Genomic DNA, 16,579 nt, shown 5'->3' with positions numbered 1-16,579 from the left:
ACTGTTTAATTCACTCCCTTGTTTAGATTTTAAGTGTCCGATGGGGCAAAGACCGTTTCTTTAGATATATCTCATATAGAATCAAAATGTGTGGTATAAATCAAGAATATTAATGAGATTGTTTTGTCCTGCATTTAGTCTCTTTCATTAGACACTCTCACTAAAACAAAGTGAAGTGTGCAGTTTTTTTCTTTCCTCTTCCTCCTCTTTTTCCCCCTCCTTTCCTTCCCTCCTTTCCTTCATTTCTCATTTTTGCTTTCTTTCTTTGTTTTTTGTTTCTTTTTGATATGGAACATTTCTCTACCTTACTGCATTTTACTCAGAATAGTAGAGGCATTTCTGCTATTAATGACATATATGCATTCCTGAAAAATCTTTAATTCTGCAAAATTATACCATAAAATTTTAGGGCTTGTAAAGAAAATAGGGCTAGGAACAGATCATTTGAAACCAGTGAAATTTTGTAAACAGAGCTAAGAAAATAGAAGTTGTCATAAAAACAATAGCACTATTAACTCCCTACTGGCATTTGCACCCAGCATCACATCAGTCTTAGCTTGAAACCCTGGTTTTCTTCCTTTGTTGTAGGTCCTTAAAGTCATCTACTTCTAATACAGACCAATTTCATCAATGTTGAAAATCTGCTCCAGGGTATTGATCTGTTGATTTTATTTTATTTTAAACACAGGGGAAAATATCTTTGCATTTCTTCGTTGGTATGCTCAGCCTCTAACAGTGGAAAGTCTTGAAGCCACCAAATGAGACTTTCACTTTAATTGAGAGAAAACTTGCTCTTGGTTGAATCAAAACCTTCGTGTACTGGGGAAAATCGTATATGAACCAGCATAGCTTTGACATAAGACTGACGTCATTTTCCTATATATGAGCTAATTTACATTAAGAAATAGCTATTGTAGCAGAAAAGACTGTAATATTAATTTTGTTTTAGTACATAAAGATACTAAATACCCATTACTGAAGATTTAAGTAAAATGGAAAAATATAAAGCATAAAGTAAAATTCCTTTCATTGCAAATAAATACTGTCATCATTTTGGTTCATATTCTTTATTATTTGACCTCTTTCTTTGATGATGATGATAAGGATGACGACGAGGATGATGCTGTGTGTGTATAATATTTCACATAAATGGGTTCATATTAAATGCAATTTTCCAACTTTCTTGAAGCAGAATCTCAAGCAATATAACGATATATTGTTCTTTTTAATGATTGCAAATTACTGTATGCATGCCATAATTTATTTACATATTTGTGAACATTTGGTTTCATTTTTTCACTGCAATGAAAATGGTATGTTGAATATCCTTGATCATATCTTTGCATCCATAAAATAAATTCCTGGGGTGGTGTTTCGGCATCAGAAGATATATTCATGTAACATTTTGGTACATATTACCATATTATATTTGTCAGTTTAATAGACTAAAGTAGTACTTTGTTTTTGTTTATATTGATTTTATTATTAGTGTGTTTGCACATCTTTTTATGTCTTTATGTACTGTCCATATTTTGTTTCAGTGAAATACCTTTCTCTCAAAATTATTGTCTTTTTTCTTATACTTTATAAGAATTGTGTAATTTTAGAGATATTGATATTATAATTTTTTATGTCCTGCTGATTGTCTTTTAACATTATTTATGGTATGTTTTGATTTTTATGTAGTGAAATCTATCAGTATTTGTCTTTCATGTTTTCAGGGTTTTGTAAAATGTTCAGAAAGACCTCTTTCTACTCTTAAAAGACTGTTGCCTTTATTTCCTTTTGTTATTTTTATATTTCTATTTATTACATTTAATGTTTGGCTTATCTGGAATTTATTTTCTTATAATGAATTTAATAAATATCTAGCTTTGATTTTATTCTCCTTCCAAATTGTAGCTGTTTCAACATAACTTGTTAATTCAGCTTCTCTTCCCAATATGAATGTCGACTTTATCAAATACCAAGTTTCTTTGCGCCCTTGGGTCTTTTTGTGCATTTTGTACTGTATTAGTCATTTCTGCAAAACAAATAACCACCCAAATCAGTGGCTTAACACATTTATTATCTCACACAGTTTCCATGGATCATCAGAAATTTAGGAGCGGCTCAGCTTTGTAGTTCTGATTCAGTGTTTCTCTTAAGGTTGAAGTTAAGATTTCAACTCTAGCCACAGTTGATGAAATTTCACAGATATCTTAAAACAATGTCTTCCAATTTATAGGCAAGTATGCAAAAATCAAAACAAGGCATATAAGTGTGGAGAATAATCTAAATGAGATTGCAGTTCCATTTTTTGTAATACTCACCACAGACTCGTTATAATACCTGGACTTTTTGTGCAGCAGACACTTGAGTCTGGGTAATGCTGCTCCATCTGCTTTTATCTCCAGGCCACTCAGGATGAGCTTCTTTGAACTCTGGCCTCTTGGCTGTTTTATTTATTTATATATTTATTTTTACTTTTTCTTTTTTAACATATGCTGCTAACTTGGCCTTTGTTGCCATTTCAGCAAGTGTGCATGCGTGTTTGTGGTTACACTTGCACTTATAAGTTAAAAGGACCGTAAGCACTCGTTCCAAGGGAGTTTATTTCTGTTGCTTTCACCTTAAATTGCATAAATCTTTTCCTTTGGCTTGCATCTTCAGTACTGAGTCTGCACTGTTGCTGTTTGAGCTCCCCATGGACTTGCAGCTGCCATACATGGGCTGCAGGCACCTTTCCAAATCTCCAAGCCATAGTCTGAATAGATTTTATTTTTGACAGACTAATCGGAGCCTTAATGTGCTTTCCTGATGGGGGAGCCTGTGTTTCTAATTTTTTTGTATTTATCATTTTGTAAAGAGTAGTAATAGTCCCTGGGCTAGCTATAAGTTTGCTGGTTAAATTGTATTTTTCAGTCCTACTTTTTTGTGACTTTCTCTTTCCATTTTTGTCCCTTGGGGTCTAGTGGCCTGGTTCTTTTGAGAAGCCTTTCTACTCCTTACTCCCAACCCTGATCAAAGGAAAAGCCATGTTGTAAGTATGACTTGAGTTGATATGGCATTCTAGTAAAGGCATTTGCATTCTAGTATAGAAAGCAATGTATTTGAGGCATGAAGAGTAGGGATCAGGATAGGATTTTCATGAGACCCAGAAACCATGTTCTTTAAAAAAGTTTATTGTTGAGCCCTAATAAGACCCTTGTACCATTCTAAAATAAGAGCGAAGTAGGGCTGCAGTGTAAGAGAAGTGAATATGAAGCAGTGTTAGACAGTAGGAAAAAATGTGAGGTAGCAAAGTAGATAAGGAACAGCAAAGCTTGGTACTTGGATGACTGTGCTTTGGAAACTGGCTGTCACATGGTTTCTAGTGATATTTTTCCATTACTCATGTTATTGCCTAATGCCCACTTTGTAATATTTTGTAGCCTTCTTTTTTTAGGTTCTGAGTGTTACTACCTTTTTCTTATTTCCCCTGTCTCACTTCTTCTAAGTTTTGATTTTTGAAAGGTTCTTGAGATTTTTTTTTCTAAAAAGAGTGCTTTTTCCATTTATAGGCTTTCTTAATTTTTTTAAAGCCACTTTTGAACACAGTCCAAATGCCAAATAATGCAGTATTTTCTTCTTAGCTATTCAGTAAGTATTCCTGATGCTGGTAATATATCCTTTTACTAACCCAGTGTATTATTACTTCAAGAAAGAATGGACTTATGGTGAAAAATATCCTCTAATTGCTTTGCTTGGGTTATGGATAAGTAGCTGGTCTGTTTCATTTATACACATATTTAAGTCCTCACCTTGTTAGCTTAAAATTCATGTTGTCTTTAGCTTCTACTTAATGATAGCAGTTATGCTTTTCTATTAAATTGGAAAAAAATACAGTGTTGAAATCCAAATTTTGTGGTTATTAGGGTTTAAAGCTTACCAAGCTTCTCCTTGCTAATGGTTATCATTTAATAGGATTTTTCTCCTTCTGTAAAAAAGCTGTTCACTGTCTTATTAATTTTTATGGTAAACTTTTTGCAGAATTTATTTCATTTTAATAACTGAAATTTGAGATTAGGCCTTGGTTGTAAATGCTGTTAAATGGTGTCTATTTGGAGTTACAGGATAAGGATAATTTATAGGATTTGGATGGCCTGAGCCAGTTCTTAGAGAGTCCTAGAATATTGTTAAAGGATTTTGATTTATGTGGTTTCCAAAAATATTGGAGCCATGAAGATGTCCATATTGATGAGAAAAAAGAAAAGAAAACAACTAAAACAAGAAAAATTCATATTCAGGCCGGATGCAGTGGCTCACGCCTGTAATCCCAGCACTTTGGGAGGCCGAGGCGGGCGGATCACAAGGTCAGGAAATTGAGACCATCCTGGCTAACACGGTGAAACCCTGTCTCCACTAAAAATACCAAAACAAAATTAGCCGGGCGTGGTGGTGGGCGCCTGTAGTCCCAGCTACTCTGGAGGCTGAGGCAGGAGGCTGGAGTGAACATGGGAGGCGGAGCTTGCAGTGAGCTGAGATGGCGCCACTGCACTCCAGCCTGGGCGACAGAGCAAGACTCCGCCTCAAAAAAAAAAATTAATATTCAGCCTTATGTCTCACTTGTCTTAATATATGTCCTGTTCGCTGATCTGGCCAGCATTCTTGCTATCTCAGATGGGCTGTATGCATCTTCATTCTAATTATATTTTTCTTTTATCTGAGTAACTTAACAGATATAATTTATTCTTTTATTTCCAAAATTTTGAGGAAAAATTTTAAACATACAGAAACATTCTAAGAATTTTATAATGAACATTTTTAAACCCACCACCTACATTCTAATTCATTTTTTTTCTTTTTAGCCTTTCTCATCATGAATTTTTTTCCTGTAATTCCAGTTTTCTTCCTTTTTATTCTTTCCTCAATGAATATTATATAATTTATCCCTGTGGTCCAATTCTGGCACTAAGTCATATATTTCCTTTTATTTTGCTTTAAAAAAAAATCTCAAGACACCTAAGATAAAAAAAAAAAATCTCAAGACACCTGAATACATTCTTGTTAACTGGTCAATATCAGTACATATGATTGCCCCTAACTGGTCAAATCTTAGAACAGCATGAGGTTCAAAGCAGAACAAAATGATTATGTATTAGGTGTCTTATCACCTAGAAGATGGGCTTTATTGGTTTATTGTCTGTAACGGACATCCTTAATTCTGTTATCCTCTTTTGATTTATTACTAGTCCTCTTCCTTAGACATAGCTAGTGCTTTATCTGAAGAAATACCCTTTATTTGATGATCTAGCCATTTTCTTTACACAAATGCTTACGTAAACAAAACAAAACAAACACATATGAACATTTTGAACCTCTGGAAACCCTGCAAGGTTTCACAGATGAAAAATTTTGCTTACTGAGATAAAGTAATTTCCACACTGTTGAATCACGATTTGAACTGAGGTCTTGGATTCAAAGCCCACCAGGTTTTCACTGACTTTCCCTCTTTGCTGATGCTGCTTCTGAAGAGCACCTTGGACAGGGTGGGGCCTGCTTTTCCACTGAATCAGAGGGAAGGGTGTGCATAAGTGCATGATGTTTGCAAGTTGAAAGAGTCCTTACCAAAAATCAGGAAGCCTTTATGAATTTCCGTATCCTAGTTGTTTCCTGGTTGTATTTTCTCTCTACATCAGTTGTACTAGAGCATGACCTTCAAATTCATTTGTTTTTACATATTGCTGACTTAAAATTGAATACATGAGTTTTAACCTCTCTTCTCTTAGTATCCAGATGCTTATCAGTTTACCAACAGAAAGTCACAATTATCTCCATGAAAGAAGCAATTTTATAGGGCTTAGCTTCATCATTGTATCAGTGTTGACTTTTTTATTGGGTATCTTTGCCAAAAAATGACTAACTTTGTGCCTTACATAATTACATTTATCCTCCTTCATTATTTTTGGCTGGTTTTCCTCTTTCTTTCTTATTTCTTTTTTTATGTATGTGCCATTTTGGTCTTTCCTGAGGATTTTCAAGTGAGAACTGCTAGGTCAGACAAGACTAAAGATAAAGAATTTGATACTGGTATTCATGTTCTAAAGAGTACTAAGTGTCTGTTTATAAAATATTGTTTACTTATAATGTGAAAGGAGCAAGATAGTCCTGAAAAAATTTTTTTAATTGCTTTCTATAGATTACTTGCCAAGATCTGCTTCCAGTGGAACCAAAATTATTGTAATTTATCAGTTTTTCTTTTTTATCCTTGTATTACGCCAGATGTATCCCACTGTCTCCTGATTTTTCACATGCTTAGGCTCTGTTTGCTGAGCAAGGTTATTGGTACCAGGGGCTGCTAGAAAGATCCATGGAGGATGATAGCTGGATTATGTGTGGTCATCTACTTGTTTCGTGTGATCTTGTCACAGGTCCCTCTGGGGAGGAACTATGGCTTGGTCAATCTGGTGTCTTAACATAGTGTCTATCACAAAGTATTAATGCTAGCACTTAATGTTGAAAGAATGAAAATGCAAACTCCACGTGGAGAAAGGACCATGCTGACTTTGTTCTGTATAACATATTTATCTCTTAGCACAATTCCATGGTGCATGGTAGGTACGTATATACTGACTGATTCAGGAATTGTGTGTCAGATTTGCTTGGATCCCTACTCTTGTGTTCTCTGATATTCATAGTTTGATGGTTTCCTCTTTATAAATAAAATCTTGATTTTGTGTAGGCTTATTATGATGATTGAAAGGTTACATTTTACATAAGATACTGCTTTATAACTTATTATTTTCCTCTTACCTTCAAACCTCCCACACAACTTTTAAATAGTTTTTATAATTAGGATGACTTGTGGTGGATTTATCCACCTGGTTGCCATGGATGAGTGATTGGTGACTTTGTACAAGCTAAAATATAAGCAGGCTTAAGAACAATTTTAGATGAATTAATGCATGATCAAGCCACAAGTTGTTACGGGAAGGAGAGAAATTTACAGTGTGGGTTGTTCTGTGGTTGAGGTCAGCATCACCAAGAAACTCTCACTTGTAAGTGCTGTATGCCAGGTGGCAAATATGATTTCACTTGATTCTGAAAGCTTATTTAAAAAATAATCTCAGTTTAAGTACTTCAACAATGAACTGGGTGTACTTACAATTTTAAGCAATAATTTTCTCAGGAGCAGTGTTTTGAACCTCAGTGACTTCCATAGTTACAAGAAGAGTGAGGTAACTGATAAAAATTATTCCCTTTTTGCCGGGAATGATTTTAGTACCTCATTGTTATTGCTTAGATGAAATTTTCTCAAAGGATGTCAGGGCTAGGTACTTATTAGTGTGGTGGTTTTAAACATTTAAGGTGTGAACAAAAGACCGGATCATCTGAATGATTATTTGGCAATTTACATAGACAAGGAGGTGCATTAACTTTGCCAATATGTGAATGCCATAAAATTTTAAGAAAATTATTGGATATGACAACATAGAAATGTTGTGTTCGTTTCTTCATGTATGTATTGCTTCTTTAGTATTTACATGATATAGGCTTTTAACAGTGCTTTATTATTATGAAATATAGGTGCCCCTCACAATTTAGGTAAGACAGGACTGAATTGAACCTTTTCTTTTGAGCCTCTGAAAATAGCAACCACTTGTACCTTGTTTCCAGGGTAGCTTTTATTGCTCTTGCTTCCTTGGCTTGGAGCAGGATCAGCACACTATCAGATTGAGACACCTCCCACATGCTCCTTTATAATCTCTCAGAAAAACACTTGCCCTGACTTTGTTGTGCAGGGGATGGTAGCAATGCTCTGGTCAGCAGTCGAGTTGTGGAAATGAGAAGTGAAAGAGCAATGGTGTTCAGGTCTTTATCTATATTTAAAGTGTTCTTTTACATGATTTGCACTGGTTTCAGCTCCCTCACTGTTGTGTCTTTTAACCAGTTGTTTAAAAAAAGTTAATTCTTTTTTATTTTTAACACTTAAAAAAGTCTCAAACCATAAAGGCAACTCACTTTTTCTTAGTCAATAATGATCTCAGGGTTTGTTTTAGTATCTGCCAGAGTTCTTAAGAAACAGTTAAAAGATAATAAATAATTATAGAAATAAAGAATTCTGGCTTAGAAAGAACCTTAGATATTAAATCTAACCCTTTCCCCCCCCTTTTTTTGGAGACAGGGTCTTGTTTGGTCACCTAGGCTGTTGTGTGGTGGCACAGTCATAGCTCACTGCAGTCTCAAACTCCTTAGCCCAAGCAGTCCTTCCACCTCAGCCTCCCAAGTAGATAGGACTACAGGTGTATGCTACCATGCCTGGCTAATTTTTCAATTTTTAGCAGATGGAAGTCTTGCTGTGTTGCCCAGGCTGGCCTTGAACTCCTGACCTGAAGTGACCCTCTTGCTTGGCTTCCCAAATAAGCCCCTTCTTGTTACACATGAGGAAACAGGCCAGAAGTGACTTGTTCAAAGTCATGGAGCTGGTTATAGACAGAGACAGGTATCCACCTCAGGTCTCCTGAGTCTCATTACCATGCTCCTTTTTGGGGACCAGTGACTAAATGGAGTAGAAGTAATGTAGGAGAGCATTACTGGAAAAGAAGAGGAGGCTCAAAATTCAGGGAATGTGAATTTAATGCAACTTTTATTAATGTTTCCCCCTTAATTTACATTTTAATCATGCATACTACCTTATAACTAAGATAGCTGTGGCATCATATTTGGAAGCATTCCGTTTCTATCCTGCAGGTATCCTCAGCTATTTTGTGAAGGTCCATGCATGCAGGGCATGATGAACAGCAAAGAGAAGACATGTTTCCATTCCGTGCCTCTTAAAATAAAAGTAGCGAATATTTGACAGAACTTTCCAGAATTTTCCAGAAATATGATAGCCTGCATTGGCTACATAAACAACATTATAGTCAGTTAAATATATTGATTGCTGCATAAACAGGAAATAATCTTTCTCAGTGTTATTTGTACTACTTAGAGCAGCAGAGATTGGGGTGAGAGTGTGATTTGTTCATTGTGATGGGATAGAGATTAACACTAGTGTTACCCCATATTATCTGTATATCAAAGTGACTTCCTAGGGCAGATACCATCTTTCTGTTTTAGAAACCAGCAAAAATTCAAGGAAGAAAATAGTAATCATCTCCACTCCTAGCATATAGAATTAACCACTGCTAGGATTTTGATGCTGCTTTCTTCCCTCTTTCGGTATACTTTAATAATTACACAAGTAACATATGGGTGGTTATTAAACAATTAAAACAATATAATATTCCATTTTAAATACTTTTATGTGCACATATAAATGTATGTAGAAATGTAAGGTATTGTTTAGTGAGAGTTTTTGAATGGTACTATACTGTATGCTTAGCCATCTTTATATCCTCTGTACTTAGCATTGCTGCTTGATAGCAAATAAGTGCTTACTGAATTAAAAATTCACGTAATAAATTTTGTATATACTCTATCCAAACTGAACTTATTTTAGTTTCTTAAAAAGCTACATTTTATTTTGCCCCTAGGCCTTCATATATGTTACTGCTTTTACCTGAAATGCCGAGATCTTGCCCCAAATGCCATTTTTTGGGGGTGGGGGTGGAGTGGGGCAGGCCTTCCTTGATCATTTTCTGATGAATAGACAGCCTTGCTTCATGCTGTCATGCTTCAGGGCCATTGTCCCTTTTAATGCTCATCCATTGGAAGTAATTGTTGAAGGGCAGTCTTCCTTGGTATATTGTAACTCCTTGAGGGCAGGGAGCACATCTGCTTGTTTGCCAAAAAAAAAAAACGTTTGAGGAATAGAATTATGAGCATAATTTTAGTATTAAATATTTTGACATGTAATTCAAGAGAACGACAGAATAACAGTGCTTTGACAGGCTACCACAGCCCATTGACACTTTCTTATCTCCTTTCTTCTCCCACCATTGCCCATCTATTTCCAGATCCTGTCAGTTTAACTTCCAAAATATATACTTAAATCTGCCCATTTTAATCCATCTCCACTATCATCCTACTCCAACTATCATCTCTTGCCCTGGACCACTAGAATAATCTGGTTTCCCTATATCCATTTTTGTCCTATCCAGACTTTCAGATAGATGATTATTTCAAAATGCACATAGGATCATTCACCTCCATTTTAGAACATTTCAGTTACTTCTCATTTGCTGCAAATCCTTACAGGGCCTGTGAGGTCTTAACTGCTCTGGGATTTACATTGCCTCCTCCCATTCATGTCCCACTGTGCTCTTCCACTTCCTGTGTGCTTTATCTATACCAGCCTCCCTGCAGTTGTCTATCACAACATGGCCACTCCTGACCCAGGGACTTTGCATGAGACATGGCTGCTCTCTGGAATACCCTTGCCTACCCACAGTTCTTTATCTAGGCAACTCCTCCTCATTTTTCAGTTCAGTCTCTTCTTCAAAGACCTTTCCTGACTGCTGTGTATCTCTCTCATAGCACTTATTACAACTCTTATGTATGTTTATGTGATTTTCAGATTGACCCTTATCATTCTATAGTTGGTTGTAAAAACTCGATAAGATCAGGGACTGGGACTGGCCTTGCTCACTGTTTTATGATTCCCTGGTGCCTAACACAGTGCTTGTGGAAGACCCTTAGTAAATACTGGTTGAAAGAATGAATGAGCCAGGTAGTAAGTGACTGGGTAGATAAGTGGATGAATGATTGAACTGCCTTAGCGGGGCAAAGAGACAATCCACTGGAAGTCATTTTCTGATGGAACCAGATGGAGGTTACAAAGTAGGATCTGGTAGTGGTGTTCATTTTATGTACAATGTTTGTTCTGCAGATACTTTTTCTTAATCTAGTAAGGAGGTAAACTAAATGTGAGGAGACACTCAGGATGATATTTCTTTGCTAACTTTTCCCCTGTTCTCATTTTCAGAGGGTAATAAACTTGAGGAGTGAGTAAACATCTGACCTTTAAACATCCAAATATCAGTATTTTCCAGACTTGCTCTATTAAGGGAATCACCTGAAGTGTTTGATTTTGGAGGTCTGAGTAGGAGTGGGGAATCTTCATTTTTAAGCATGTCAATCAAGGCAAGCTTGGGAAACACTACCCTGGAATTACTATCTTGGAGTTGTATTAAACATAAGTGTAGACCACTTAAAATAACTTTGAAGTTATCAAACTGGTCAAAGAGGAATTGATAATTTACTTTTGAGCCGTTTCCTTTCTCTTCTACATAGTAACTATCTTTTTCCTATGTACATGGGAGCATTTTATAAATTATTTGTGGATTCAGATATTTTATAATCTGAAATCTTTGGATTTATTTATTTATTTATATTTTGGAAACAATAAAAAGAATAGATGTGGAGGTCATTCCGTTTTTAAATTTATTATGACTGATGTTTGTTGTTAAACCTGTGGTTAGAAGTGTTTTCAGAGAGACTGAGCTAGTGAAATCTAATATTGAGGAAAAAGCATCTTTTGCATCTTGAAGGTACTGATTTGATAAATATGTCAAAGTTATTCTTCTATATTAACGCAGGTAGTACATGATAAATGGGATCTTTGTAAAATAGTCCATTGGAAAAGTATATTAAATCTTTTGTAGAGATTTTTAAAAGGAGTTAGTAAAGGTGTTTTGATTCTAGGCAAAAGATGTCATTGAAGAGAAATTAGTTTTACTCAAGGGCTCACATTAAAGCTGGGTATGAATGAATGAAACATGTCAAGGAGGTTTACTCTTTTAGGAATATAGTGGTTAAGACTGCTCACAGAAACAATCAGTACCTTGGGCCAAACACATTTCTTGAGTACCAAATGTGTGAACTCATAAGCAATTTAACTTAAGATTATAATTGTTAGATGAGTTTGAATGAAAACATGTTTTTAAATTGCTTATATTCTAAAGTTAGTCTGAGTTACATTTATTTTGATTAGCTATAAAAATATTACTGGTTTGGGTGAATGTTATGTTATGTGCAATATATGTTGATAAAAGTATAAAAAACAAGAGTACTGGTCATAATTACTTACCATGCATACAGATAGCCCTCAATGATGTCAGTTACAGTAGGTAATTCAGAATTGGCCAATTTAGATTATCATTCATCTTTTTCCTGTGACATGTTAAAGATTTGGGAGGGAATTAGTGGTTGAGTATTTTTATTTTTATTTATTTTCTGAGTGAACAGATAACATTGTAAGTTTTACTGTATACAACATAATGTTTTGAAGTACATATACATTGTGGAATGGTTAAATCTAGCTAATTAATAAATGCATTACCTAACATTTATCATTTCTGTGGTAAGAGCATATAACATCCACTCTGTTTACATTTTTCTTTTTTTATTTTTCTTTTTTTTTATTAATTTTTTTTGCACACAAAACAAACATTTTCTAAAAGTACATACAAACAAAAAGATGTATATGAAACATATTAGGAAGGTTGCACATGGGAAGATGGGGAATAGAAATGGGGGGTGGGAATTAAAGAAAATAAATGAGAGAGGGACTTTGTATGGATCGATGATAATAACTCAATCCTCTATTTGACGAAGAAGGAGAAGGAAGAGGAAGAGAAAGAAAGTGGGATAAAGGATCAGAAAGGGAGGAAAATAGAAAAAATTAGAGTATGACTCCAGGGTAGACCTGTTTTGTTGTTGCTTGGTTGGTTGGTTGGTCTGTTGTATTTTTCATATGTTTCACCATGTTGGCCAGGCTGGTCTCGAACTCCTAGCCTCAAGTGATCCACCTGCCTCGGCCTCCCAGAGTACTGGGACTACAGGCGTGAGCCACCACGTCCAGCCCCCACATTGCTTCTGGCCTCTGTGGTAGACCTCCCAGACGGGGCGGCCGGGCAGAGGTGCTCCCCACATCCCAGACGGGGCGGCTGGGCAGAGGAGCTCCTCACAACCCAGACGATGGGCGGCCAGGCAGAGACGATCCCCACCTCCCAGACGGGGCGGCGGCCGGGCAGAGGCTGCAATCCCAGCACCCTGGGAGGCCAAGGCAGGCGGCTGGGAGGCGGAGGCTGCAGCGAGCCAAGACCACGCCACCGCACTCCAGCCCGGGCAACACCGAGCACCGAGTGAGCGAGACTCCGTCTGCAGGCCCAGCACCCCGGGAGGCCGAGGCGGGCAGAGGAGTCGAGGTCAGGAGCTGGACACCAGCCTGGCCGACATGGCGAAACCGCGCCTCCAGGCAAAGGAGAAAAACCAGGGAGGGGTGGTGGTGCGTGCCGGCAAGGCAATCCCAGGCAGCCCGGAGGCCAGGGCAGGAGAATCACGGGAGCCGGACGCAGGGAGCCTGCAGCGAGCTGACTAGATTCCAACCTGGGCCACAGAGGGAAGAAAAGAAAAAGAAAGAAAGGAAGGAAGGAAGGAGGAAAGAGGGAGGGAGGGAGGGAGGAAGGCAGGCAGGCAGGCGACATTTTTCAAGAATACAATGGAGTGTTATCATTAACTATACTCACCTTACTGAAAAATAGATGTCCTGAAGGAAGGAAGGAAGGCAGGCAGGCAGGCAGGCTACATTTTTCAAGAATACAGTATCTTATCATTAACTATACTCACCTTTCTGAAAAATAGAAGTCCTGAAATGTATTCCTCCTAAATGTAATTGTATATCCTTTGAGCAACATCTCCCCAACCTCTCCTCCCCACTAACTACCCCACCTTCCGGTAACTACCATTCTACTCTCTACTTTTATGAGTTTAACTATTTAGATTCTATATATGAGTGATCGTGCAATATTGTCTTTCTGTGTCTGGATTATTTTACTTAACTTAATGTCCTCCAGGTTTCTCCATGTTGTACCAGATGACAGGATTTCATTCTTTTTTATGGCAAAATAGTATATATATATTTCACATCTTAAAGTTCATTCATCCATTGATGGATGCTTAGATTAATTCCATACCTTGGCTATTGTGAATAGTGCTGTGATAAACATAAGAGTGCAAATATCTCTTCAATATACTGATTTCAGTTCCTTTGGATACATTCCTAAGAATAGGAATGCAGAATCATGTGGTAGTTCTATTTTTAACTTTTTGAGGAACCTCCATACTCTTTTCTATAATGGCCATATTAATTTACATTCCTATAAACAGGTATAAGGGTTCCTTTTGCTCCACCTTTGCCAGCACTTGTTGCCTTTTGATAATGGCCATTCTAACTGGGGTGGAATGATATCCATGTGGTTTTGATTTGCATTTCCCTCATGACTGCGCATTCTTTTCATATACCTGTTGGCTATTTGTATGTCTTCTTTTGAGAAATTATTGTTAAGCTCTTTTGGCCATTTTTAAATTGGGTTGTCTTTTTGCTATTGAATTGTTTGAGTTCCTTATGCGTTTTTGGATATTAGCCTCTTGTCAGAAGTATAGTTTCCATATATTTTCTTCCATTCTGTAGGTTGTCTCTTCATTACGTTGATTGTTTGCTGCACAGAAACTTTTTAGCTTGATGTAATCCCCATTGTCTGTTTTTGCTTTGATTGTCTGTGCTTTTGAAGTCTTATCCAAAAAAGTCTTGCCAAGACTCCAGCTTGGGTGACAGAGACCCTGTCTAAAAACAACAACGACAACAACAACACCAACACTGCCACCACAAACAGCGCAAGTGATTTATCTCTGATATAACAGTCCAAATGTAAGCAATGCAGGACAGTATGGTGCCTCCATGGTGTCGCAGACCTAGGATCCTTCCGTTTTGTTGCTTTGTCATCTTTACTTGAAGCTTTTATCTCATAGTTTGAGATGGCCACCCCTGCTCCTACCACTAAATTGTTACTATTACAGTTATAAAATTGGGAAGAAAAGAGAGGGCATCCTCCTTTTCAGGGTGCAACCTAGAAGTGTATCCTTTCTACTCATGCTGTTGATCAAATCTAGTGACATGGTCACACTTAGCTGCAAGGGAGGCTGGAAAACAGTCTTTAGTTGGGCAGCCATGTGTTCCACTGAAACTTTTATTACTGTAGAAGAGAACAGATGTCAGGGGTATAAGGAGTAACTTCATCATAATAGTCAGCAACAGAAAAGAATTTACTTCTGCAATGCTTACTTTTTTCTAACTTACTGTTTTGTGGGGAGAAATTTCCCGCTGAAGTTAGCAAGTGGACTTGAGTTGTGGAAAAGCATTAACCTGAGTTCATGTATTTCACTTTAGGACTTTAAGTAAGTCAGATTTATTCTAATGGTTACAGGAATGAGTGTGAAATATATTAAGAGACAAGATTGCCCTTTGGTAACTCTTACTTTTCATGTACTGTTTTTATGTCTTTGTTTTTCACCCTTCTTGAGACTAATTTCATAGTTGTTTTCTTTGTATTTTTAGGTATGGCACAGTCACAAGGGTGGGTGAAAAGATACATCAAGGCCTTTTGTAAAGGCTTCTTTGTGGCGGTGCCTGTGGCAGTGACTTTCTTGGATCGGGTCGCCTGTGTGGCAAGAGTAGAAGGAGCATCGATGCAGGTGAAAATGATATAACTTCATTCTTTAAAGCACATACTTCATTGTTTTTCAAGCACTAGAAATGAGAGTGCTAATTATTATTCCTATTCTGGGAACTGAAAGGTTATAAAAAGGCATTGAAATGAAATTTTACTTTACTGAATTTGTTCTTAAGGTCTTCTAATACAGTCATATTATAATCAGAGGAGAGGTTAATAAAAGTAACTATCAGTTCTCTGGGTCTGTAGTTTAAATTTTTCTGAGATTTTTAAATGGAGATTCTTAAGAAATTACACTAAATGACACTGTTTTCTGTGAATATGGCTCTATTAGAATATCCTTTTAATGCCAAATTATTAGTGTAGTTGCAAGATGGGTTTGAGTCACAATCAGTTGCTCTATTGTTATATAGGTATATTTTAGTTTGTAGAAATGTCTAGACCATTGATCCCAGATACTGTATTGTGTTCTTTAAGCATGTTGCTAATTGAAAAGATTAAGTACAGTTTACAGTGGAAGAACTTTGGAGTGGAGATTTCCAAAAGGTTTATGCAAATAGTCTTCTGGAATAACTTAGAGAAAATTATGTTGTCCTGAAGTTGATGTCTAGAACCTAGCTTTTTTAGTAAGTTTATGCAGTTAGGCAGAATTTGCATTTTGTTATAGATTTGGCTTCTTGTATTATCAATATGTATTAAGTTCATGCGTTGTGGTAAATAGTTGTATAAAACAAATAACTAAAATGAATATATAAGCTTCTAAAAAGACAAAATTATACAGAGAATAACCAGCTTAGTTTTTTTTCTTTTTGTTTTAGTTAGAACTAGTTAAGGGCATAGTTATCAGCTTTAAGGAGTTAGAATTAGTTTGCTTTATTTATTATAATTATGGTATTGAACTTCTCCCTGAGTTCTGGTAGTCAGTGAGATACAGAAGGTCAGGAAATCCTTTAGCTTCTTTGGGAAAAGCTACATTTTTAAAACAGAACTGCCTTTATATTCTACTTCCATCATTTGAGCATGGTTAGGGCCTTCTCTTGGGCAGAAGATTCTGCTCTCAACCCTTGTATTTCAGGTTCTCTCCATAGTGGGTCACCAGCTCAAAGCAAACTGGTCACTTACTTTGAATGCAAAAATATCTTAAGGTAGGGGTACAGTAAACA

At 36.6% G+C, this 16,579-nt stretch overlaps 1 protein-coding gene across 16 annotated transcripts in view; it reads left to right on the top strand.

The window, feature by feature from the left end:
- The window catches only part of IMMP2L (inner mitochondrial membrane peptidase subunit 2), an 886,329-nt gene that overhangs the window by 26,698 nt on the left and 843,052 nt on the right, over positions 1-16,579 (top strand). For 15 of the 16 annotated variants that reach the window (XR_010121572.1, XR_010121573.1, XM_055283713.2 and 12 more), the window contains exon 3: positions 15,302-15,438. Coding sequence is in view for 14 of the 16 variants with exons in the window: in XM_055283713.2 (XP_055139688.1) it covers positions 15,304-15,438 (135 nt within the window). In the remaining 2 variants the exon portion in view is untranslated. Of the gene's footprint in view, positions 1-2,954; positions 3,023-15,301; positions 15,439-16,579 lie in introns of all 16 variants that reach the window. The other variant, XM_055283714.2, reaches the window with a different exon arrangement.

This window comes from Symphalangus syndactylus, chromosome 6 (genome assembly GCF_028878055.3).
Source record: "Symphalangus syndactylus isolate Jambi chromosome 6, NHGRI_mSymSyn1-v2.1_pri, whole genome shotgun sequence".
NCBI classification, from domain to species: Eukaryota; Metazoa; Chordata; class Mammalia; order Primates; family Hylobatidae; genus Symphalangus; species Symphalangus syndactylus.
The sequence above is the reverse complement of the archived record's forward strand: the minus strand, read 5'-3'. Positions and strand labels throughout refer to the sequence as shown.